The sequence below is a fragment of the Lycium ferocissimum genome, chromosome 1 (genome assembly GCF_029784015.1).
Source record: "Lycium ferocissimum isolate CSIRO_LF1 chromosome 1, AGI_CSIRO_Lferr_CH_V1, whole genome shotgun sequence".
NCBI classification, from domain to species: domain Eukaryota; kingdom Viridiplantae; phylum Streptophyta; class Magnoliopsida; order Solanales; family Solanaceae; genus Lycium; species Lycium ferocissimum.
This window is the reverse complement of record NC_081342.1, coordinates 72637332-72664728: the sequence shown is the minus strand read 5'-3', so window position 1 is coordinate 72664728 and position 27397 is coordinate 72637332. Positions and strand designations below refer to the sequence as shown.

Here is a 27397-nt window from a genome sequence, read left to right as displayed (position 1 = left end):
CATATTTAATGTAGGTAATGCAAAAAATAATTTAGGTATTTTAGAACAAATTCCTAAATGGTTTTGTATTTATATCATAAATTAATTTTAAATTATAATTTAGAAAATAATTCACTAATGACAATTATAACAAAAAGACATTTTGTTAATATAAATAATGGAATGAACATAGTCCAAGAGTTTTGAGGTGCCTTTGAAGTGTCAACATACAATTTTTTTATGGGGCTATTGGCCATACAGTCTATAGAAGTATATACCTGCCTTCGGGGCTATAATATTTTCCTTCGGGGCTATGATGCTTGCCTACGGGGCTATTGGCCTTATAGATGTCTTCGGGGCTTGATAGACGTGCGCTTGCCTTCGAGGTTATGATTATATATATAGATTGCCTTCGGGGCTACATTGAGTGCCTGCGGGGCTAATCATGCATGTCTAAAAGCCTTATACGAGGCTAAGTAGTTTGATGTCGTATTATTAGTTAATAGATGTCAGTGGCAGGTAAGTACAACCGGATTCTTTGTTGACTTTTCAGTTTATGTTTAGTCATCTTATATTTTCAGTATTAGTTTCAGTCTCCTTACATACTCGGTACATTATTTGTTGCCTGGGGATGCTGTGTTCATGCCCACAGGTTCAGATAGGCAGCTGGAGAGGCCGCCTCAGTAGATTGCCGAGTACTAGCTAGAGTGGTAAGCTCCATGTCATACGGAGTTACCCAGTCTAGTGTTTTGTGTTTATACAGATAATGGGTAGGTCGGGGCCCTGTCCCGCCGATAGTACAGTCATTACTCTTTAGAGGCTTGTAGATGTATTCATGTACGATATGTATGTCAGTGTAATAGCCTTGACGACCCTTGTACATATTCATTTTGGTACTGATTGGTTGTAGACATTTATGGCGGCCTCGTCAGCCTGCCTAGTTATGTATATATGTTTTGGGTGTGTGCACCCTTCAGGTATGATAGTTGTTACTTACAGATGATTCAGGATACGGGCTTGTCGGCCTTGGTTGGTATTATCTGTTCATTTTTTTTGCGCGGATTGCCCTTCTTTTGGGGTGGTCTTTAAATTTTGCCTCTCATATTTGTGGTCTTTAAATTTTGCCCCCCATATTGCTGGTCTTCAATTTTTTTCCTTCGCGTTGCTACCCCCGAGCTTCACAGAAATCAAGGTTCTGAGTTCGAACCCCCGCGCAAGCATTAAAAAAAAAATAAAAAAATTGTAAATCAAGGTTTGGGTCGCGTGTATGCCGGACTTGTTAAGGAATGACCAAAGTTATGCCGAACCCGACATACTCATGCCTTATGGGCAGACTTGGCATAAGTATGCCGGGTCTGGCATAACTTTGGTTATTTCTTAACAAGTGTATGCCGGGTCCGGCATACTTATGGGCAAACTTTTAGTCAAGCCTTAACTAAAAGTCTTTTTTTCCTTAAGACATAAACTTCGCATAAGGCAAACTTTTAGTTATCTTGTACTTTTTTAGTTAAGGCATAACTAAAAGTATGTCCTTTTCCTTAAGACATAGGTTTGCCTTATAAGACAAACTTTTAGTTATGCCTTAAGTTATTCCTTGGGGAAAAGTTCCGCCTTATGGGGCAAGTACTTTAGTTATGCCTTATCTTGCGTCAACTTCTTTTCCTAGTTATGCAGGGCGAGAGTTAAGGCATAACTAAAAGTATGTCCTTTCCTTAAGATTTATAAACTAAGGCGGAATCTTTTCCTTACAAGGCATAAACTTGCCTTTTAGTTAAGGCGGAAAAGTATGCATAGTTTTCCTTAAGGCATAAACTTGCCTTATAACTTATAGTTATGCGGTCCCGATAACTTAACTTAGTTATTCCTTAAGGAAAGTTCCGCCTTATAGGGCATACTTTTAGTTATGTCTTATGGGCACACTTTTAGTTAAGGCATAACTAAAAGTTTAACTTGAAAAGTAAAAAAAATATATATATATATATATATATATATATATATATATATATATAAGTCCCGTACCCCCATCGGCGTACTTTGATTAAACATAACTAAAATTACGCGGGAGCATAACGAAATTTAAACTCGCCGGGTTTTTTTTTTTTTTTTTTTAAATTTGACTGAGTGAGGGTTCGAACCTGGAACCCATGGGTTTTAGCCGAAGGGCAAAATTTAAAGATTACAAATATGAGGGGCAAAATTTAAAGACCACCCCAAAAGAAGGGCAATTCGCAGTTTGCAGGTAGGCCTCGTCGGCCTAAGTTGACGGTTACCCTCCGCAGTCACCGTTGCAGTGGTTTGCTCAGTGGTACGCACCTGTGTGCCTAAGCCATGCCTCTTCAGATTCGGGGCGTGACATAATATCACTAAGATGTATATTCAAAGGTTTCTACCAATGATGACATGCAATTCATCACTACTCCCTCCATTTTCACCGATAACTGTCGCCACCACCGCTCACCATTATCAACTACTATCACTTACTACCTATAACCACCATCACCACCAATCACGTAAGTCAGCTGTCACCATATTGGCCACCATTTACAATCATCACCACCAACCACCATTACAGTCACCAATCGCTAACGACAATCACCATTATATCGCTAACCACCGTCATCATTCACAACCATCATTAATTATCACGGTCGACCACAATTATTAGTTGCCACCACCAACTACCACGATCAACAATCATTGTGAATCACTACTGTCAGCTACCATTACCACTAGCTACTATACAAAACCACCACCATCACCCAACACATTCATAATTGGCACCCAGAACGTCCATCGCTAGCTATTTGTCACCCCCAAGACTCCAATTGTCATTAACTTTTTATATTTTAGTGATATAGTATCAAATTAATTTTGTATTGAAGATTTATAAATTTTTATATAAAGACAGGTTTTATAAATTTAGATGTTGAGAAAACAAACAATCTTAATTATCTAGTATTCAGATTTTAATACAACATCTTAATATTCAAATGTGTATTGAGATTCAGACATCTAAATCTAATGCACATCTTAATATTCAAATGTGCATTCAGAATATTGAAAACAAATGAGACCTAAGTGATTAACTCATCTATACGAGACACTTGAAATACATGCAAACATTTTTCTAAAATTTTGAATCGAAGGTGTTTAATAAGAACACTTTATCATGTGTTTGGTGTTCAATTAAAAAAAGCTAAACTGCCATAATTTGAGTGTCTAAATGAAATTTATTCTTAAGATTAAGAGATTGTGAAGCTATTAAACCAAAAATTTATATAATGCATTTGTAGAGTTGCTATAATACCTGATAAAATTTCCACCTAATTTGAATCTTTGCTGTTTTCAAATAACTTTTGACTCTTCCTCCTGTCTCTCTACTGTGTCTCTTTAGTCAAATCCTTACATCCAAACTTTCAAAAGCAAGTTAACCCAGGTCTCAATAAATTCATTAAAGTACAAATGGACCACAGAGAGACACCACGACGACAACAACATATTTAATATAATTTCATAAGTGGGATCTAAATTATAAAAAGAGAAAAAGAAATTATCTTCTTGCCTTTCTCTCTGCTATGATTTTGCCCAGAAATTTGCAGCTCTATAGTGTTAACCAAGGTCCCAATAAATTCATTAAAGTACAAAATAGACCACAAATAGAGAGACGACAACAAAAACATATTTAGTGTAATTTCACACGTGAAATCTACACCCTCAAGAAAGAAATTGTCTTCTTTCCTTTCTCTCTCCTCTGATTTTGCCCAGAAATTTGCAGCACTAATAATAGTGTCAACCTGACAAAGACATGTTAATACTAACCTGACAAAGACATGTTAATACTTAGGTGCACCCAACTTAGCCAACTGTCCACCAATGGCATCCAAATAACCCCTCAAGTCATAAACAAACTTACTCCATCACTGACTTCTATTCAACCCTCCCCTAAAAACCCATTATTTTATTATTATTCTAGTCTAATAAGAAAGGTTGTCTGTGTCTAGTCTCTACTCTCTTTTACTTTAATTCAAAAGGGCTCAAATTTTTTCTATTTCATTGCACTTTTGTCTTTACCCTCCTTCTCTTTCCCAAAACTCACTTCAAATCTAGGGTTTCATTTTTTTTTTTTTTTTTCATCTCTGCTGTGTTGAAAAACTGTATGTCAACTTTTTAAACACAAACTTACAACTTGGGTGGTATTATAGAGTTTTAAATTTTAGACATTTTTTCAGCTTGAGCTTTAATATGTGATCTTTTTTAGTAGTTCTTTTGGTTCAATTTCCTTGTTTGTGTTTCTTTCTTCACTGAAAACTCCAACATTTCTTTTTTTTTTTTTTTTAGCCTTTTCCTTCATTTCTTGAGAACCCCACTAAGCCTTGTCAATTTTTTTTTTTTAACTAATTTGAGTTAAAGATTCAATTTTTAGCATTTTACACTGTTTTTTTCTAACTTGTTTGTGGTTCCTTTTCTTCACTGGAAACTCCAACATTTCCCTTTTTTTCTTGTTTTTAGGCTTAATCCTCTATTCTTGAAAACCCCACTTAAGCCCTTGTTAAGTTTGCACTAAATTTATGTCAAAGTTTCAATTTTTTTGTGTTTTTAGTTTTGTCCTCCATTTCTTGAAAACCCCACTAAACCCCTTGTCAAGATTTTACTAATTTATGTTAAAGTTCCAATCTTTCTCTAATTTTTTAGCTTAGTCTAATTCTTGAAAACCCAACTTAACCCCTTGTCAAGTTTGTACTAATTTATGTTAAAAGTTTCAATCTTTTTGTTGATTTTTAGCTAAATCCTTCAATTCTTGAAAACCCCACTTAACCCCTTGTAAGATTTTTACTAATTTATTGTAAAGTTCCAATCTTTTTGTGTATAGAAGCAAAAAAAAAAAAAAATCAGTTTATTTTTGGTTCTGAGAGTTTTAGTGAGTAAATGCATGGATGGAAGGGAAGGGATGGTGCTATCTGGTTCTGCTGCTTATTATCTCAACAGAGGGATTAGTGGGTCTAGTTCTGGTGTTGGTGGTGGGTCTGGGGCACCCCCAGGGGTACCCACCCCACCTGTTTACAATGTAGGGGGAGGTGGTACTTTGAGTTCTAATACATACCAAGTTGTTGAGAACCCATCACCTCATTTTCCTCATGGAATTAATATGAGTGTGGCATCTAGTGTTTCACCTAGTGCTGATCCAGTGAAAAAGAAGAGAGGCAGACCAAGGAAATATGGTCCTGATGGGTCTAAAATGTCATTAGGATTGTCACCTTTGGCCTCTGGTACTCCTTCAGCGGGCTCGATTACTCCGGGCCCAAAACGGGCTAAGGGCCGACCTCCTGGAAGTGGATGGAAGCAACAATTAGCTCCACTTGGTAAGTTTTCTCAGTTGAACTTACAACTTGTTTGGGTGGTTGTTACATATCGTGTCATAATGTATCGTATCCCATTGTACTGTATTGTTTTGTTAGTATAATGTTTAGATAGATTAATACTATATTGAATTTTATGTTTTGTTAGTATAATGTTTAGATAGATTGTATTGTTTTCCGTCGTTACATAATACTATACATTAACAGTTTGAATGATATACGTACAATATTATAAGGAAAAGTAGGTACGGGTAGAGTTATTATAAGAAAAGGTAGAATAAAGGATGAAATATGATTATTAAATAATAAGCAAAGGCAAAATGAGAAAAAACATCAGGTAGTCAATTAATCCGGGGCCAAAGCGGCCAAAGGCCGACCTCCTGGAAGTGGATGGAATCAACAATTTGCTCCACTTGGTAAGTTCAGTTTCTCAGTTTAACTTAGTGGATTATGACATTTTGTTAATTTGGTGTAAATTGGTGGTATGAAATGAGCTTAAATAAAGAAGTGGGTAGTCATATAGCCCACCCCAACTTGTTTGAGACTGAGCTGCAGTTGTTGTAAGTTCTTTTTTGAACTTAGTGGATTATGACGTTTTGTTAATGTGGTGTAGAATGATGATATGAAATGAGCTTAATAAAGAAGTGGAAATTCATATAGCTGACCCCAGCTTATTTGGGACTGAGGCGTAGTAGTTGTTGTTGGTGTAAACTGATGAGCTATGTTGCTTGGACTCTTAAAAAATGCCAACCGGCAACCGGTGCATGTCTTATCCTCCAAAATAAGTGCATTTTTGGAGGATACAACATGGGCGTCGCAACATTTTTGGAGAGCTGAGCAACATAGTGGATGCGTTGTTTTATCTCTAGTTATCTTAGGTGATTATTTTTTTTCGGGTTGTTGGCCAGTAGAGCATTATTATCTGAAAGATTGTCTTGGTTATTGCTGACATTCTCACTATCTCCTCAGTATTTACTGGTGGTGAGGAGTTTTGAACTCTATGTTATACTTAGTCTATACTACATTATAAGATGATATATAACTTTTACATTTGCATTGTGAATGAGATGATAGAGATAGACTCATATATTATATTTATGTTCTCATATATTATATTTGTGTTCTTCATTATGACCTAATTTTTATGAGTTATTGTGTCTAATTTGTATTATATGGTGCCTCTGCCATTGAGAGTCAGGGTTCACGGCCTGAATCTTGTTCACAATGAAAGAAGAGAATATAATCTTATGAGGAATCCAAACTCAGGTTTACACCTATGGTAACATGTAACATCCCGGCAAAAAACAAATTTCTTTTGTTATACTTCTCGGGATGGTGGCACTTGAAAAGATGCTTTCCGCCACTTATAAGGTCTTAATGCTATTTGACTTCCACCACTTGTACCCTTCTTTCGAAAAGGTTATCTTTTCTGTTGGGGAGGTTGAGTGGCAGTTTGACATGTCTTGACCTTTTATGATTGTATAGATTCCATATAAAAATTGCACTAAAAATTTATTGCATTCGTCCAATTTGACACAACATGTCTTTATTGTTGATTTACATATCTCGCTTGATTTAGTCAAGCAATAGTTTCTCTTTTTGCAGTAACCAAGACTTAAGTCTAAGAGCCTGTTTGGATTGGCTTATTCTAGGTGCTTTTAAGCCAAAATAACTTTTAAGCACTTTTGTAGTATTTGGCTAAGATTTAAAAAAAGTGCTTTTAAGCACTTGTTAAATAACAAAAATAAGCCAAAAGCCATAAGTTAGGATTCCTAACTTACGACTTATGCTTATAATCCATGAATTATAAGCCCATCCAAACATGCTCTAAGAGTCTGTCTAGAAAATGACTTAACACTTGAGACCAATTGTTTACAACCACAAATAAGTTAGTGCTAGATGGGGCAAGTTCCCCATTTTCTTTGATGGATGTTTTTCTTTTCTTTCTTTAATTTATACCCCACAGTCCCAAAGGGAGAAGGGGAAGGGAATTAATGATAGGAGACTCAACCCGACCTTTTGTCAGATCCTTACTGTTTAACTGGACATGAAATTTAAGAAAGAAAGACATTTGAAACTTGTATCCCAAAGGGAGAAGCCCGGGAATTAATGATAGCTTAGACCTTTTGTCAGATCCTTGAGCACTGTTTAACTGGGCATGAAGTTTAAGAAAGAAAGACATTTGAAACTTGTAGTCTAAGAGCCCGTTTGGCTTAGCTTATAAGTATAAGCTATTTCAGCTTTTTTGAGTGTTTAGCTGGCCAGCTTATAGGCCATTTTGTGCTTAAAATAAGCTCAAAAAAATAAGTTGAGATTTTTTTGGGCATCAGCATATAAGCTGCTTTTTTTAAGCTAAGCCAAACGGGCCTTAAAATAAGTCATAGATATTTGTGTGGCTATAGATCATCTCATTAAGGATAAATGAGAGGTTTAAAGTTAAATTATTTCTAAATATAGAAAAATATCAATCTTTTTGGGATAGACTAGAAGGAAGGTGCATCACATAATTTGGGAAGAGAGAGTATTAAATATGAATGCTGAAGTGCCTGCACCTCGAGGGAGGCAGCAACTTGTTATAGTAACTTCTTTCTTCCATGATTTTGATCATCAAGAATTAATGAAAAAATTAAATCACTGCTAATTTGCAGAAGTAAAATTGAGCACGTTATAAGGTACAAGCTGTTATCTTCTTTCGCTTGTACCAAACATGTATTTCAACTTCAAATTCTCTATTTCAAGTTGAAGTTTAACTAATCGACCAAATTATAACACAAACAGTAATATGCAAATAGTATCTCATGTTGAGGTACAAAATATCACTAGTGTTTTGAGCAGCTTCCTGAGATCACAGTTCTTAAAGAACAGGTAGGCCCAAACAACACATGCGATTCCGCTCATACACACTTTTTTTTTTAATGTTAACAGAACTTTCTTTTTTTCCGAAATTACTATGGTGTTGTCTTTTAACAATGTTAACGTAAAGGGATATATAGGAAGAATTAGTGTAGAGTCTTTTTTCTTTCCCCAATTTTTAAAGAGATCTGACAAAAAAGCTAGCCTTTATTTACCTGTACAAATTGTGGGGCAGTCGGATCGGACCTTCAAATAAAGACTATTTATTTTTTCGTTTTATTTTTGTAATTTATTTTAGTATTATTTCAAAACTTAAATTTTAAATTTTAGTTTTGAATTCTAACTAAATGATGCTTTCTACCACTTTTAAGGTATTCTTTTTGCTTTTTATTATGATTATAATTATCTTTTCTGTTGGGGATGTTGGATGGCAAAGAAAAGAAAAACATATGAAAAGAAAATGGGGTACTTGCCCCATCTAGCACTAACTAATTTGTGGTTGGTCCCAAGTGTTAAGTCAATTTCCAGAAAGACTCCTAGTCTTAGTCTTGGTATCCAGTAGTTCATTGCTAGAGCAAAAAGCGAAATTATTGCTTGACTAAGTCAAGTGAGAAATATAAATCAACAATAAATCAAGTTGGATGAATGCAATAAATTTTTAGAGCAATTTTTCTATGGAATCTATACAATCATAAAATGTTTCTATTTTCTTGGACTTGGAGGGTTAAGTTTTCCAATTGTGGTGATTCGGAAGCTGTCCCATTAATTGAGTTGTAGTTCTGAAGATTAAATTGGTTGCTGCAGGTGAATGGATGAATGCTTCAGCAGGATTGGCCTTCACCCCTCATGTTATACACATCAGTGTCGGAGAGGTAATGTATTACCTCAGTTTGCATCTGTGTTGCTCGGACTCTCCAAAAATGATGTCGTACCAGTGTTGGATTCTTTGAAAAAAAAAGCACTACTTTTGAAGGATCCGACACACCCCCGTCGATCTTTTTGAAGAGTCCAAGTATCACAGTTTTGCATGTATAATCTGTTAGAGTAGTGTTACCTGTTTTACTTTATTGATTTGTACATCTGAAATCATACTAGCTTAAATTAATAAAACATGCACATGGATGAAAGAGGATTTATGTGGGATATTACTATGTGATCAACATTGCATGAGAACTTGAAGTGCTCAGTATGATTTCTTAGGGGCCGTTTGTCCCCACCTTTTTTTTTTCAAAATCTTTTTTAAAAACATTGTTTGGTTATACATTGGATTGATTTTTCCAAAAAAATTTGAAGATGAGTTTTTTCAAGTGAAAAATCATTTCCACTCAAAAAACTTAAAATCTTTTTCGGGTTAAATGCATGCCCAAACACAACTTCAATTTCCAAATACCCTTTTTTTTTTTAACTTAACTTCATGTACTACTTTTCTTAAAGATCACATTCTTTTTTATGTCCAAACGCCTAATTATGCTCATGGCTCCTCTATTCTCACTTGACATTATTGGGAGGACTCTTCCTTAAAAGTTTGTCAAAGGAAGAGTTCTTAAGCAGAAATTGGAAAATATGATAGCAGTTGACAATTTGTATATTAAAAAGCATAACCACGACCTCAACATTTTATATGAGCCAAAACTTCTTCAGCCTGTCTTAGGGCCCGTTTGGACATGAAATTTATTTTCTTTTTTATTTTCAAAAACTATTTTCAAGACATTGCCTGGTTATACATTGGAATGATTTTTCAGTTAGTTTTTGAAGTTTATTTTTTAAATTAAAAAAAAAAACAGCTTTTCAAGTGAAATTTCTTGCCACCCACAAACATCAATTTTTTAAGTGAATGCATGTCCAAACACAACTTTAACTTCAAAAACTCTTTTTTGTTCCTTTCGAGTTTTGACCAAATTTATGTCCAAATGCCTACTTACTGATTTTATACAAAATAATTTCTGCAGGATGTTGCGGCAAAGTTATTGGCGTTTGCAGAACAGAGGCCTCGAGCTTTATGTGTCTTATCAGCTAATGGATCAGTTTCTGCTGTAACATTACGGCCTCCTGCAAGTTCTGGTTCTACTGTCACTTATGAGGTTAGAGTGCTTTTATTAGTTTATGATTTACTTGGTATTAAACTTTTAAAATGCTTTAGTTCAGCCAAGTTCTTGACCTTCAACCCTTCGTTTGCAAACAGAATAGGGCTTAGATTACTCGTTGGTGTTGTTTAGTGCTACAATTAGCTTACAGAACTTTTATTAGAATCTGGAGATTAGGTGATCATGAACGCAGCCGTTGATGATTAAAACGCTAGAGTGATTTTAGGTTATTTGTTGTGCAACTGCTTAAGTGTAACATCTTAATGAAAGCAGCTATGGAATCATGTCGACGTATTGGTCGTTTGCTAAGGGCCCATTTGGACATGAATTTTCCCCCCTTTTTTCAAAAAATTATTTTCAGAAACTTTGTTTAGTTATACATTGAAATTATCTTTTGGTTAGTTTTTGAAGATTGGTTTTTCAATTTTTTTGACCAGTTTTCCAAGTGAATTTTTTTCCTACTCGCGAAACTTCTACTTTTTCTTCAGGTGAAATACATATCCAAACACAACTTAACCTTCAAAAATACTTTTCAAGTTTTAACCAAATCTATGTCCAAAGGCCTACTAAGAGTCATTTGCTAAGATACTAATTTAAAGAAGTTATTGTGAGAGGTTTATCTTTTACTTCGACAGTCACAGAGAATATTAGATTTTATATTGGAAGAACACCCCTTGACAATTCTAAATAGCTAGTTATTTGCGTAACTCAGCTCTGTTCATCTGAAATGTTTAGGGTTTCTTGTGACTCATTTTATCATCCACCCAATAGCAATAATTCTTTGAACTTGTTAAGCACGAGCAGTGCAATATGATTTCGTCATTCAGTTGCTACTTGATCTGTACTGTTTGATTTGATGTCAAAATTTGGACAAATTTGGCCATGAGATTGTTCACTTTTTTCCTGGAATGATTATTCACTTTATTTCAAAATCAGTGTTTGGTTATAAAAGTTCCAAATCCAACCTGGGAGTTAGATTCCAAATTTGGAAAAGTGCTCCAAACCTATTTTCCAACTCCATCTTCATAAATTCCAAATAAAATGCTCTCTTCTCTCCTTTGCAAAAAGTATAACCAAACACAACTCCAATTCATAAATTAAAAAAATAAAGTGAAAAATATTTGGAATCTATGGCCAAACGCCTACTAAGGAACATGGTCTTTTACGTAGTGGAGTATGTCATCTGATTATATAGAGGTGAATTTGAAGAGTACAAATTAGGACATAGTAAATTATATGTAGATCACAGGCTGCTCTTAGGAGTTTCAAAGAGCTCCGGGTCCAGTTTTTTCCGGCAAATGGGGCAAAACTAGTGCTTGGACAGCCAAGTATTCACACACCCCTTATGAAAAATATGATTGCAACCGGGAGTCAATGTGATATCTGCTCCCTCTCGATTTCACCAAGCAGATTGCACATTCATTTCCCATCTTCAACTCTTCGTTGGTGACTCTCAGGAGTTTCCTGAGCTGCAGGGCAGATAACCCCTCTTGAGTAATATTTCTCGCTGCATGGACAAGTAACTCCCTTTGAGTAATGGCCAGCACCGTTACCGTCTCACTGCTATGCTAGTCTCTGCCTATAGCCATAGTGAATGAAGAAAATGAAAAAGAAAAGGTCAATAATCATTAAACCGATAATGTTGGTTGGTGAATTACCTATTGTTCACCCAGAAGTGAGAAAATGGTAGACACGAACAAGGAAGGGCTGGGAAAAATGGTAGCTGGACACAAACAGGATCTCTTAATCTACATTTAAGATATATTTTATATTAACAATTAGTTGAACAAAGTAAAATAACAATTAACCTTACAAACATATTTTTTAAGGTGTTAAAAAAAAATATACTTAAATCATATTTTTAGCATGTCTTTAGATTTACGGATTCTAAAGCATATTGATAGCACGTTTTGACAATATCCGTAGAGCATACTCAGGTTGAGATACTTAACAAGAGAGCATGCCATTTGTTGAAAGGAGAGCTGCTATTTTTCTATGGTCATGTTTCATAAGACGGTTGAATAAGCTGTTTCATCAGCTTACTCATTTTTTAAATTCATAATCCAACCCAGTTGAAAGTCTTCAGACACTTTGGAGAACATTCTCATCATGATTGGATTCACAAGCGCATCTTTAACAGGTTGGAACATTACCATAACCAATTTATGATTAGTCATAATTTGTACCAACTCTGAACCACATTTTCTAGAGAGAGACATTCATCTTGTGGTTTCGGCGAGGTTGTCGAGTTCGAGCGTTTTTGAGTCGATAAATGTCTAAAACTTAGACCACAATTTTTTTTAAAAAAAATTCTTTCTTAAACTCCGTGTACAGTCAAACAGTGTCAGATAAATTGAGACGGATGGAGTAATAAAATATAACTACTTGTTTAGAGTTAATAGTATTTAGATTGTTTATTTGTTTATTTATCACTGACTGTTATAATATACATTTCTTTTAAAATATAACACTTTTATTGCCAATTAATATTTATACGAATCTAAGACTCGAGTTAGTTTATAGCGTGTCGCCCAGTTCATAAAGTGTTTCAAATTCTAGACAATGTAAATTTCAGTCATTAGACTTTTTAAGTGTTTAGTTTTCAGTTCTTGTAAGAGATCCTACATGCACACTTCTTGTTCTCATCTCCTTTGCTAAAAATATCTCAGTTTGTTTATGCATAATTCTTCCCCTTGTATATTTGACTTCACAAATTATTATAATTCGTTTAAAGCGATCCTGCAATATACTTGTTTTGATTGTTGAGATAAAATCAGCTGATGTGTTATGTTCTTCAACTATTAAAAACCTATGAGCCAAGTGTTTTTCTTTCAATCTTTTGACAGACCACCCGTGGTACTGTAATGTTTCAAATTAAATTGGTCTTTTATTTTTAGTTCTGATGACCGAGAAATTCTCGAGGGCCACTTGGTGCACCGTTTGAAACTTGGTAGATAATGGCATGCTCTTCTACCCTTCTCTACTTAAATACCTGGTTTTTGTCCGTGGCAGAATGCTAACTCGTGATGCATGCCTAACTCACACATCATGTGTTGTGCAAATCCCTAGAAGCCATCTGTTATTGGACTTTGAATGCCTATCCCTTACTAATAGTTTCCTATAATTCTTAAGGAATGATGTTTGACCGTATAAACAAAGTTAACAAGAATGTTGGTGTTGACCATATGAACAAAACTAACAAGAATTGAAGAACTAATTTTTGAAGTTTAATTTTGTATGTGCCTGCTGAGCTTTCTCTTTTTAATTTATTACTACTTATTCTTTACCATTCAAAAAAAAAAAAAAAAGGTTTAATTTTGTATTCCCCACAATCTTTTCTTTAGGTGAATGTCGTGCTTTGACTAAGCTGAGATTTATATGTTTCATCATGTTGTGCAGGGTCGTTTTGAGATACTTTGCTTGTCTGGCTCGTACTTGGTCTCTGAAAGTGGTGGCCCACGTGATCGCACGGGTGGTATAAGTATCTCGGTTAGTAGCCCTGATGGGCATGTGCTCGGGGGCGCTGTTGGTGGTAGGCTCATTGCAGCCAGCCCTGTACAGGTAATGAAGTTGCTCTTGTTATCTACCTTTGGCGTGGAGATACGAAGTACTATATGTTTCCTCTGTTTTATGCGACAAGCAAATAATAATTAAAATTTGTTTACAGGTGGTTGTATGCAGCTTTGTATATGGTCCAAAGGTAAAGAGCAAACAAGAGACTAGTAGTACTAAAGGCGGCGAGGAAGAGTCTGCCGAAAAGTTGTCTATACCGGTAAATGCTACTACTACTCTTAGTCAAGATCCGAATTCAGCAACCGGTGTTTGGCCTCCAATTTCAAGGCCGCCGGAACTAAGAAATTCCCAGCCCGAGATTGACCTGACGCGTGGATGATTATTACGATTTGCTTCAATGGACACATGATGACGGGGTTTGTATATATGTGCTGTTGTTGTAAATGAAACGCGGGAGGAGAGATCAGCTCGAGCCATTTAACTAGCTGCCCATTTAGTAGATGATGGATTGTGCTAACACACTCAATGTAACAAATGTATCCTCTTTTTAGGTTCTTTAAAGTAGCAATGATGGAAGTTAGATTGTAATATTGCTCTCTTTAGAAGGTTTAAGTGTGATGATGGACCATATGTTATTTTAGCATAATTGATGAATGAACTTTTTGCCTCTTTTTTTTTTGTTACTGTAGTAGCTGATTAGAGTACTAATTGGCAAGGTAAGAAAAAGTTTTGGCCAAGATGGTTTCAAGTTTCCAGCAAAGTTAGTTTTTTCATTGATATAAATCTCTGAATTCCGAGTGCACGATATCTGCCACAAGATTCTTGCGAGGAAAGATGTTGCATTTACTAGTATTTGCCGTTTATGTTTCTTGGACTCTTCAAAAAAGCCACTAGGTGTGCGTCGCATCCTTCAAAAGCGATGCCTTTTTGGCGGCTTTGATGTGAGTGGCAATATTTGTAGAGAGTCCGAGTAATATAAGCTTGGAGGACTAATTCAAACATGGTTTAGCTATGACTAAACTACAAATCCTTTAACTAGTCCAAACTTGTTCAGTTGTTATTCTATCAGTAGTACTCGTATCTTCTTCTTTTCTCACGTAGTTGTGTGTAACGGGGAAGGGGGTTCCTCGTTTATGCTCTTGATTTCTCTCCTACGAGAGAACTGTGTGTTCTTCGATTTTTGAAATTCATTGGTCTGATTAATTCAGATTTGTCCAGCTTCCATTATTTTTTTCATTTTTTTACTTTAGGCATTTGGTATTCGTAACTCACTGGTCCGATTAATTTCATTCGCCCAGCTACAACTAAGGGAGTAAAACACGTTCTACCGAGAGGTTTTTCATTTTCAAAATTCAAACTTGAGACCTTTGTAATATGGATGACAGATCCAGCCATCCCACTACTGTACAGTTTCATAATTTGGTTTATACTCTTTGGTATGACAATTACATTTTATACAACAAAGCAGGCAAAACAGCTTTTACTCACTTGAGTTGGATCTCTCAAAGAAAGTAGCATAATCCACAAAGCCTAGCTTACAGCAAGAAAAAAGGTTCCAAACCAAAATTACACCAAAGTCCACACTGCTGAAATATTATAAGCCTTATCATCTGCATTAAGTTTATTTAGCATTTCAAAATATATATTATATGGTCTGCTGCTTGATCATGTTTTAACCTCTGTTGGTCGGGACCTACAAAAATGTTATTGCACCCGTATTGGATCCTACAGAAATGCGTAGCACTTGGAGGATCTGACACAAATAAGGCGATATTTTTGTAGAGTCCGAGCGATACACATTCTAACTGCTTTCTCCTGCAGATTTCTTCAAATGCAGCATCTCTTTAACTTTGAAGAGGGTTGTATGTATTTCATCAAAATAAGGTGCTGTTGCATTCTTTACTTCATCAATCCACTTCAAAATATTCTTGTGTGGACCTAATATCCTGTCACGATCATTCTCATCCAGAACCTGCATTTTTTATAAGATCTGATTGGCTAATTTCACGTATGGTTACTGAACTTCACTCACAATAATAATAAATCAAAGTAACAAAACTGATTTCTATAAATAACTGCAGTTTACCAAGTACAACAGTATAGTAACAAAACCTGTTTTATTTCATTAAAGTAATTGTTCTTTACTCATTATAACCGTAAGTCCACCTTAAAGGGAAGGATTTGTCGTTATAGTAGGCAAAATTTACCGACTCTACTGTTATAGTGGTGGGTTAAGTTCAGCTATTTTAATGTGACAAAATAATTTCGTAACTTTACTATTATAGTAGGTAATAGTAGCAGAGCTAGGAATAATTCCAACATTAAAATGATGTAAACTTACACAGTAATAAATGTGTTTAACTATAAAACGGACTTAACAATTTATATATATGTATATACACAAAATATCTGTTTTACGCTATTTGTAGCCCCCAGAGTTAGACTTCCCGACACGAGTTCAGATTAGTCGAACCCAAAACAAATACTATTGAATACCAGGTAAGAAAAAAAACAAGAGATATGAAGATTTTTTTTTTTTTTTTTTTACCTCAAGTTGCATAATCTCACACACTAAGCTAAGATCTGCAATTGAAGGCTGGGAATTGCCAAGCAAAAAGGTTCCATCTTTCTGAAGCCAAAAGGTGTCAATAGTTGAAAGAGATGCTAGAAGGATTTTTTCACCTTGTGCAGCTGCTTGTGGATTCAAAGGCAATCCGATAGCAGGTGCCAATGTAGAATTAAGAACATAACCAACTGAAAAAAGAAGAAGCATTTGTTACAAAAGTCATGACTTATTGGAAAATCAAATCTCTCTGAGACGGTTTCGTTTGTCCAGATATTTTTTGGTACGTTATTAGCGAAATGATGTTATAGAGAACATATATAATATAGCATAACATGAAAAATCGGTTGCAAAACCGTTATAGTGAAATGTTGTTATAGAGGATGATTGTTATAGATAAGTTTGACGTGTATTTTGTTTAAAAAAAAAAAAAAACACATTTCTATGTTTAGTAATAGTTCAACTTGAATTTTTTCAGTTAACCTTGATGGGTGATTTATAGCCATACAAATGTCTATTACTACTTGTGTTAGACCACAAACTTTAAAAAATTTCTTTTTTCATTGAACTCCGTGTGCGGTCCGTCATTATCACATAAAATGTCGTTAACTAGTACAACATTTGATTTCTAGTATGAAATTCTGCATAAGTTATGCAAAGTTTAATACCGGAAATCAATGACGTATTACTAATTTTGATATATCTTGTATGAGAATCTATGTATTATTTTAAACCAGATGGAAAGTATGATAAAAATACGTGTATGTATTAGCAATATTTGAAAACGAAAATGCCCTTAAATGTAGGCAATCGGTAGTACTGTTATAATCACCGCATAATAATTTAATTAGGCGTCACTATTCACCACGTAATAGTCCATGTTATTATTATATATTCAACCCCATAAACAATCTCTTCATTATAATCTCGCATAACTAGATGCAAAATAAGTAAACATCTAGATGTTCTGTGTTCAGTGTTTAATTTTTATAACTAAATATAAAGCACCTGAACCACGGCGTAAATTTGAGTGGTGCCAATCCAAAACAGATTCTATTTTTGCTCGTTTGTGCAGATCAGTTGGATACCTTCAAAGACCAAAGTTGTAGTAGTCACAAGTAGACTACAATATACAATTCTAAGGAGAAGTAAAACTATAAAATGCTCTCAAGTTTACTTCCAAAAGTTTAACTTCCCTACACCGATAATATAAAACTTTTTACACCATCAGATTAAAGTAACTTGCAATGATAGGTAATTGTCTATAGTAAGCTTAAATTGGTAACTTAACCAATCAAGAATTGTGGTGAGAGATACAGGTAGGACCCTTCCACCCTTAACCGGAGGTCTCAGGTTTGAGCCTCAGGACAAAAAAAAATAAAAAAAATCAGTCGGAAGTGCTTCCCCTTCAATAGGTTTTACATGGAGCAAATTCAAAATTAGTTGAAGTCCCAATATAGGTACAAACATGTGGTGAAAAACAAAAAATATGAGTTTAAGTTATATATATCATCAGTGCAAAGTATTTTTTACACCTATCAGATCGTCCAAGAGATATTTACAGGTAAGCTTATTTAAAATGTTGAATTCTCAAAACTAAGATATATTACATGTTATGACAGGTAAGAATAATTTGATAGCCTAAAAATTACTTCAACTTAAACTCAAAAAATTTGGTAATTTAGAAAACAAGACAAACAAGTAAACAACTTGCTATAATCGATGTATATACGTTAAATCCTACTCCCAAGTAAACAAGTCCTGCATAAATTAACTCATTCTAGTGATGTGCTCATATGTGATAAAGAATTTAATGAATAACTATGCTCTTTCTCCAATTATCATGTATTGGAGGCTGATTTAAGGAGTTTAAAGTTTTTTCATATAAAGTGGAAGTATAATTAAAACTCGGAATTAATTTAGAATATAAAGCAACTGAGTAACTTACCAATGATCAGCAACTTCAGGAAAAGCAGAAGCTAGATATCTAAGAATAGCATGGCTGCAATAACACACAAATCTTGTGAGAGCTTCCAAAAGGCATAAAATAAAACAAGGCATAAATTACACAATTGACATTTTTACTACAATTTACATTTGGTAACATGCATTAATTAAGGACAAATAAGGTGTTCAGGGGCGGAGCTACAATATTAGGTATGGATCCGATCAATGAACCAAGTATCTTTTTTTTTTTTTTTTTTTTTTTTATACACTATATTGTATTAGGAAATTCATTAAATATGTATAAATATTTCATTGCGAACTCAGAACTAAAACGAACTCGCCATTGGTTTGGTGGCAAAATCAGAAACCCATAAACTTCAAATTTTGACTCCTTTGACATCCCACATAAAATTAGAGGCAAAGCCAGAATTTAAAGTTTATAGGTACTAAACATGCTACCGAACAACTCATTGTAGTAATTGGGTTCACAATTAAATATATTTATATACATTTAATAAGTTATTTAATACAAATGCAGGATCTAAGTAAAAACTATTGAATTCGTCTAACCTTTAATCGTCGACTATACTAAAAATAAATTTTCACTTTTAATTATCCACTATAGCATGTCAAGAAAGGACAAACTTTTTTTCTTCTTATTTTACCCTTAACATTAATTACTCATTTTCAATTCATTCTCCAAGTCCAATGAAACTATCCACCAATTAATATGGATATTATGGTAAAATACATACTTCGTTTATTAATTCTTAAAGGGCGTCTGAAAGTCAAAAATTGACAAATAAAAGTGAACTAAGGAGTAGTATTTAGTTAAACAAGAAAATACCTTTCGAAAAGCGTAAACGTTCCGTGCACGATAGCTGGTACTTGTTTCATGGGATTGATTTCTGCAGACGAAAAAATCACAATACTCTTTATATATATATATATATATATATATATATAGAGAGAGAGAGAGAGAGAGAGAGAGAAAACGTTATAGTAAAGATTATTAAAACATTTGAAATAACGAACCTGCAAATTCAGGAGAACGATGCTGGCCTTTGGCAAGTTCAATAGGGACTTCCTCAAATTCAATACCATTTGACCTAATTACAACATCAAACATAAAAAAAACATTTCATGATATGAATCAAATTTTTGAATTATCAAACAACAAAGACTTTTTTTTTTTTTTTTTTTTTTTTTTAACTAGTTCTTTCCGTCTCAATTTATGTGCTAGTGTTTGACTGATCACAAGATTAAGTAAAAAGAAGACTTTTGATGATCTAAAATAAAACATAGATATTTGTGTAAATATAAATCATCTCATTATAAATAAAATGAAAATAAATAAATTAAAAACTAAAGTATTTCTAAATAAATTAGGCGGCATTCATTTTAAGACATAAGTAAATAGAGATATCATCACATGAACTAAAATGGAGAACCCACACCCACTGCTTTATAGTCAACCCATGGATTAGCTGGAGGGTGGGCGACGAGGTTCATTTGAATCCTTTCCCGAAAAATTATATTATATATATAAAGTTCAATTATATATATATATATATATATATATATATATATATATATATAGATGTTGAAATTTCTTATTTTCTTTCCGTGTTTACTTCTTTATATTTTGAATTTCTTCTGTAAAAATCTTGTTTCCACTACCGACTCAACCTAATATACATACAAGAGCGAAGCTAGAGGGGCGGAAAGGGTTCCCCTTGATCATCGTAAAATCTTATGATCATTTTTTTTATATATATTATGTGCATGTGTACATAGTAGATGATGAACAAGTGAAAATTCTAAAGTGTATACACATAAAGTTAAGAAAAAAATTTAGAACATATTTTTTGTTACAAGAGCTAATGAAAGTAATCTAAAAAGAGTTGTGAAAAAAAGAAAGACGTACTTGCAGAGGATAAGAAGTGCGCGTGAGGGTTGAGACACGCGATCTACGTATAATTTCAGCGACATCTTTTGTTTCTCTCTCTAACTTTCTTTCTCTTTCTGTCGCCGGAAAAGTCACCGTCGTTGGCCGTTGAGTTTGTTGTTGTAAGCAGAACTGTGTGATATGTTCTGAATTTCCTAATTGTTGGGAGTTAAATCATTAATGAGATAAAACATTACATATGGTGGAGTGGAGGCAAGTGGCAGCTAGGGGTGTACAGACAAACCGCACTAAATATATAATCCTAATCAAATGGAGAAAAAAAATTCGATTAGTGATTTGGTTTGATTTGGTTTGATATTGAAAAAAACAACCCAATCATAATTGATTTGGTTTAGTTTTAACTAAAAAAAGTCAAGCCGAACCAAATCAAACCGATATTACATGTATACAAGTTTTTTAAAAATATTTATAGATAAAAGGTTATTTGAAATGTAATTTATAAATGTTTTTAAAACTTTTTCATAGGTTTGGTCTTTTAGCTTATTATTTCAAACTTGAACTTAAAATCTTAAATGACCAATTAAGTTTTATAGTCTATAGATGTTAGTAACTCAAATAAAACTCAAATCAAAACCAAGATGCTAATAAAAGAAATCAAAACCAAGATGTTAATAAAAGATCCACTTTTTATCTTTGAATAATCATTCATAATCACACGGAAATCCATTCACTCTTTAAATCTATCTTTCTTTACAAAAACATTTTTCTACTGCCATGTCGAGAAAGGAAAAAGCTAAACCACATTAGTCATGTAGGCTACATCAGGCCTTAACCTTTCAAAATATAAAATATACCAAAGAGTAAATTGGAACAATTACATTAATTACTGCAAAATTTGGCTTTAACCTTTCAAAAATAAAAATATTGAACTCATGCGAGTACCTTAGGGAAACATGACTCACATGATCTTATGCGATTTCATTACCTTGTTGAATATTTTAGTATAATGTCATATATCACTCATCTCACGTTTTATGTTATTTTCTTAAAACACACCTTATTAGATAGTTGTATCTTTCTAAGACTAAAGAAATATTTGAAACACAAGTTATATGTTTTGTATGAAGACTTTACCGGAAAAAATATGAAAAATTCGAAAAAACCAAACAACCCGAAAAAAAACCGTAAAACCTGAGATTGAAAAACCCGACTTTTGTTGGTTTGGTTTGGTTTATAAATTTAAAAACTCAACACAATTGATTTGGTTTGATATTTAAAAAACCCGAATCAACCCGATCCATGTACACCTCTAGTAGCAGCTAAGGTGGGACCCATTTTATTCCGATAATATTTTTTATTTTAAATTTAATTCTATACAATGACAGCTTAAAAAATATTCTTAAATCTTTCAATAAGTATCAATTGGTACTTTGATAAAAAGGGTAATCAAAGTGATAAAAAGGGTAATCAAAGTAGTATTCCAGATTGATCATGGATCTCTATACTATCAATCGGCGAGTACTTGATGAAATGATTAACGAGGTTGCGATTATTAGTTTCATCATAGGAGAAAATATCAAACATATAGACATTTGTGCGGGTGGAGAAAACAAATAATCAATAAAATAGTTGAGAAGCACACAAATAAACCCGAACATAATCGTCTTTAACAAAGAAAAAGTAGAACCTTTCACCTCAATCATTAAGTTAAACAATTCATCTGAACTTCTTTTATTACTATACTAGAAACTTCTTTTATTACTATAATACTTTGTCGTTTCTAATTAACTACTTATTATTGTCCAACTTTTTGAAAAGTTAAAGTTGGCACCTTTGTTTATAAGGGCCGGCTAATAATAGTCAATAAAGTGGTTAGAAATTAAGGAAAAGGATTAAAAAAAATGTCCCTCAATTATTTGGAATTGAACAGAAGTGCTTATTTTAAATAGTTGAGGTGTTTGATCAAAATTTTAGAAGAAAAATTAGTAATATTTTTAAGTAGTAGCAGAAGGTATTTTCAAAAGCTGAAAAAAATAATTTTTCTAGTACCACTTTTGAAATCTTGGCCAACCATAAATTGATGCTATAATATTGGCATAAGCGTTTTACAAATTAATAACCACACACAAATTGCTACTATGAAAATGTATTTTTTCAAAAAGCATTTTTAATTAAAAATGCTTTTCAAAATAAGCATATTAACAAAAAGTCAATTTTCTTAAATCAGAGTCATAAATTAACCAGCTTGAGATTCATGTATGGGCAATCTTAGAAATGCAAAACCAATGATACATATAAATCATAATTAGGGAAAAAGTTGTAGGAATAGATATATCTTATTATACATATAGATGTAGCAGGCCATGAGAATTATTTTATATGGTCCTGAATATAACTCTAGTACCTACATCCGATGCTCGAGTACAACAACAACTACGTCTGAGTCCCAAACAAGCTCATTCCGATGCTCCATCATAATACATAAAAAGCAACACATGAAAACTTAAACACCACCATCATTAAAATAGAAAAAGTAGAACGTCTTTCACTTCAATCACAAAGTTGAGAATTTCACCTGCGATTGAAGTGGAAGCTTTTTTTTTCCTTTACTATATAACACTTTTTCGTTTCAAATTAATTCGTAGTATTCTACTTTTTGAAAAGTTAAAGTTGGCATCTTATTTATAAGAGCCCTTAAGCCTCAATCAAGGCTAAAAATAGTCAATAAAAAGTGGGGAATTATTGATACTTGGAGCCTAGCTACTGATATATCAGGATTAGGGGTGTACAAAAAAACCACAACCGTAAACCGATAATTAACCGAGAAAAAAACTTAACTAATGGTTTGGTTTGACTTGGTTTGGTGTTGAAAAAAAACCCGACCATAATTGGTTTGGTTTTTTTAACTAAAAAAAGTCAAACCGAACGTAACCCGACATTACATGTATTCAATTTTTATAATATTTTATACATAAAAATATTTATTTGTAATGTAATATATAAATATTTCTTAAAACTTTTTCGTAGTTTTTTATCTATTATCATATTATTCATGCTTGAACTTAGAATTTGGATATCAATAAGTTTTATATCCTATGGATGTTGGTAACTCAAATAAAGTCCAAACCAAAACCAACTTAACACTAGTGCTAACAAAAGAAATTCAATTCACCACTAGAAATGACAATAATGTTAGATATCTATTCTTTAGTTTTGCATAATTGATTTAGAGAGTGAAAATATATATCTTAAGTTTTTTTCTTTGTCATGTAATTCATACTTATTAACCGTACTTATTTTAGCATGACTTAGTATTTTTAGATTAGACTTAGTATTTTCAGATTACGGTCATTTTCTTTATGGCTTGTTAATTAGCAATATTTATTTTAATCGATTTTATTAGCTTTTGTTGAATATTTTAATACAATGTCATCACTCTTCTCACATTTTGTGTGTTTTTTCTTAAGAAACACCTTAATTATATAGTTGTATCTTACTAGGACTAAAGAAATATTTGAAGTAAAAGTTATGTTTTATATCAAGACTATTTCGGAAAAAAACCCGAAAAACCCGAGAAAACCGAATAACCCGAGGTTGGAAAAACCCGAATTTTATTGATTTGGTTTGGTGTATAAATTTAAAGACCCGACGCAATTGGTTTGGTTTGGTGTTTAAAAAATCCGAACCAACTCGGTCCATGTACACCCCTAATCAGGATACATGTACAGGTTGTCACCGTGATAATTTAATAATCATAAGGTTGTCATTAATTATTCGGAAAAGGTCCAAAAATACCCCTAACGTTAAATGGCTCACAAATACCTCCATCCATTTGAAAATACCCTTCCATCCTCCTATTAAAAAATATAATGGTTTTTGTTTGCTCAATTTTCAAACTAACACCCTAATTTTGAGGGTATTTTTTTAATTTTAAAATGCCACGTGACTTTTTTTTATTGCACACATATATTATTTAATTTAAAAACTAAACCCCACCCATTTAATCTAACCCATTTTGTAACAAGTTCAAGCTCTATGGTTTCCATAATAAATTTATTTGACAGTGAATTTTGAGAAACATACTAGTCATTTCTTCACAAACAAACATAAACAAGCTCAGACAAAAGAAGATGGCGATCCAGCAGCCATTGGCACCAAAATAAAGAAGAAACGTCCTATCCCAGCAGCCATTGGTGCACCGAAACAAGGAAGAAATATGTTCTGTTCAATGTTGCACTCTAGGAATTGACTGTCTAGGAGCTAATTATACAAGTCAGTACTCACTTGTATTTTTGAGCCATAGAGCTTGAACTTGCTACAAAATGGGTTAGATTAAATGGGTGAGGTTTAGTTTTTAAATTAAATAATATAAGTGTTCAATCAAAACAAGCCACGTGACATTTTAAAATTGAAAAACTATCATCAAAATTAGGTGTTAGTTTGAGGGTGTTCAATAGATTGTGTATTTTTGGACCAAATTGGATGGAGGGGTATTTTTTGGGATTCAATACGATAATTATTTCCCTCATACATTAGGTATTTTTGGACCTTTTCCGTTAATTATTTTTAACTTTTACATACATAGAGATTTCAAAGATTATATATGAATACAAACACTAGAAGATCGTGATAAAATGATTAAGTTCTAGTCTTAACTAGTTTATATTGCTCATATGAATTTTTTGTTTCAGGTGTATTATGCATTCACATCGATTACGATAATTATGAACATATTGAAATAACTTTAATTTTAAGTTTATGTTGTCCAATTTTGAGATATTCACTCATTCTGATTTCATAGTTATGATTTATAAAGCACTGCATTGTATGCCTGCGTATGACATGATAATCAAATCATATATCTTCAATGACCTCCTCTTGTTTTTATTTACACCTCTTACAGAATGCAGTCATCATCTATGATCTTATCTAATCTAATCTTGCACAACTCAACATCTATCTTGAGTTTTGTACTTTTTTCGACACTCATCTAGAAAATACTAGTTAGTTGTTTTTCTTGGTTTTCTTGTGGTTGATATTAATTACTATTATTTTATACACCTCTTAGTGAAGTGAAGACTTACAAATTATTAAATTATAACGGTCGGTGATTTTCTAATAGCTATCTTGCTTACTGCTTATTAATCTATTCTTTTAATTTATTAACACGTGAGATTACTGAAGCTTTTGAATTGATGCATTTTTTATAGTGTGTCGTGGCTGCAAATGAAGATCATTGTCACGTTTTTTTCCCATTTGTTATGTTTCAGTTTACTTTAAAGTTTTATTGAAGAGCCAGCACGTCTTAGCCCGCAACTCCCGCTTTTAGGTTGGACATATTTAAAGCGCTCTTTCAGCCACCCCGCCTGCATTTAACTCTCTACACAACCGATTTTTGACTCTGACTTATTACTAATACTCCATAGGGTCATTTGCACGATTTCCTTCAAAGGCACTCGTCTTTGATTTTTGTCCCTCAATTTGTTGGTCTTTAATTTTTGTCTTTCGCCTAATATCCCGAGGGTTACGAATCGAACCCGGCTGAAAAAAAAAAAAAAAAAAATCGCAAGGAGTTTGCAAAATTATGCTATTCCCACCTATTCAAGGCAGAGATTTTTGACAAAGTTAGGTCTATTTAGGTAGAGGTTTGCCTTAAGCAAACTCTGCCCGAAAAAGCCTACTTTATGACAAAACTCTCCCGCCTTTTTTTAAAAAAAAATTGAGGAAGAGATCCGAACTCACGAATTTTTTAACGAAGAATAAAAATTAAAGATTTTAAATTTGAGGGACAAAAATTAAAAACCAGTGCCTTAAAGGGCATTTCCCAAAAAAAAAAAAAATTGTACTCCATATTTCCTCGTACGTACTATATATGAAAAGGACTCCTCCTCAAGCACTCTGCTAACGACAAAGCTAGAGCAAATAATTGAATGACATTCTCGCACATTTTTTTCATGCTTATTTAAATGGTTCTTATATATATCCTCTATGCCTGTCAATGTGAAAATGGTTCTTATATAGTTATATAGTATATCCTCTATACCTGTCAATATGAAAATATACTCTATACCTGCCAGTATGAAAATGGTTCTTATATATATCCTCTGTACCTGTCAATATGAAAATGGTTCTTATACTCTCTACCTGCCAATACGAAAAATTCAAAAAAACCCGAAAAAAACCCAAAAACCCGACTACGGTTTGGTTTTCCCGGTTTATAAATTTAAAAATCCAACACAATTGGTTTGGTTCGATATTTAACAAAACCCGAATCAACTCCTGTCTACGTACACCCCTAATGACGCTTAAGGTGTGACCCATTTTATTCCGATAATATTTTTTTATTGTAAATTTAAGTTCTACACAATGACGGCTTAAAAAATATTCTTATTAGATAGTTACAAGTACATCTTTTAGTAAGTATCAATTGGTACTTTGATAAAAATGGTAATCAAAGTAGAATTTCAGGTTGATCATGGATCTTTATACTATGAATCGGCGAGTACTTGATGAAATGACTAACGCGGTTGGATTATTAGTTTCATTATAGGAGAAAATATCAAACATATAGATATTTGTGCGGGCGGAGATAACAAATAATCAATAAAATAGTTGAGAAGCACACAAATAAACCCGAACACAATCGTCGTTAACAAAGAAAAAGTAGAACCTTTCACCTTAACCTTTTCACCTTAATCACTTAGTTAAACAATTCACTGAACTTCTTTTATTACTATAATACTTTGTCGTTTCTAATTAACTACTTATTATTGTCCAACTTTTTGAAAAGTTGAAGTTGGCACCTTTGTTTATAAGGGCCGGCTAATAATAGTCAATAAAGTGGTTAGAAATTAAGGAAAAGGATTAAAAAAAATGTCCCTCAATTATTTGGAATTGAATAGAAGTGCTTATTTTAGATAGTTGAGGTGTTTGATCAAGATTTTAGAAGAAAAATTAGTAATATTTTTTAAGTAGTACAGGTTATTTTCGTGTTCTAAAAAATAGTTTTAGTACGCTTTTGAAATCTTGGCCAACCATAAATTGATGCTATAATACTGGCATAAGCGTTTTACAAATTAGTAACCACACACAAATTGCTACTATCAAAATGTATTTTTTCGAAAAGCATTTTTAATTAAAAATGCTTTTCAAAATAAGCATATTAACAAAAAGTCAATTTTCTTTAAATCAG

General features: G+C 33.2%; 2 protein-coding genes across 2 annotated transcripts; one reads left to right on the top strand and one right to left on the bottom strand.

Annotated features, from left to right (window-relative positions):
- The first annotated feature begins 3882 nt into the window (after positions 1-3882).
- LOC132059832 (AT-hook motif nuclear-localized protein 5-like) lies at positions 3883-14457 on the top strand. Its single transcript, XM_059452630.1, has 5 exons — positions 3883-5339; positions 8994-9061; positions 10139-10270; positions 13673-13834; positions 13941-14457. Exons 1-5 carry the CDS (start codon positions 4910-4912, stop codon positions 14163-14165), a joined length of 1017 nt encoding a protein of 338 aa, XP_059308613.1. The 5' UTR covers positions 3883-4909; the 3' UTR covers positions 14166-14457.
- Positions 14458-15236: 779 nt separating this feature from the next.
- Positions 15237-20429, bottom strand: LOC132059825 (glutathione S-transferase T1-like). The gene is made up of 7 exons (XM_059452617.1): positions 20224-20429; positions 19332-19405; positions 19144-19204; positions 18298-18351; positions 17358-17437; positions 16335-16540; positions 15237-15758 (listed from the first exon to the last, which is right to left on the bottom strand). The coding sequence occupies exons 1-7, from the start codon at positions 20286-20288 to the stop codon at positions 15588-15590; spliced, it is 711 nt and encodes a 236-aa protein (XP_059308600.1). The 5' UTR covers positions 20289-20429; the 3' UTR covers positions 15237-15587.
- Between the last annotated feature and the right edge of the window lie 6968 nt (positions 20430-27397).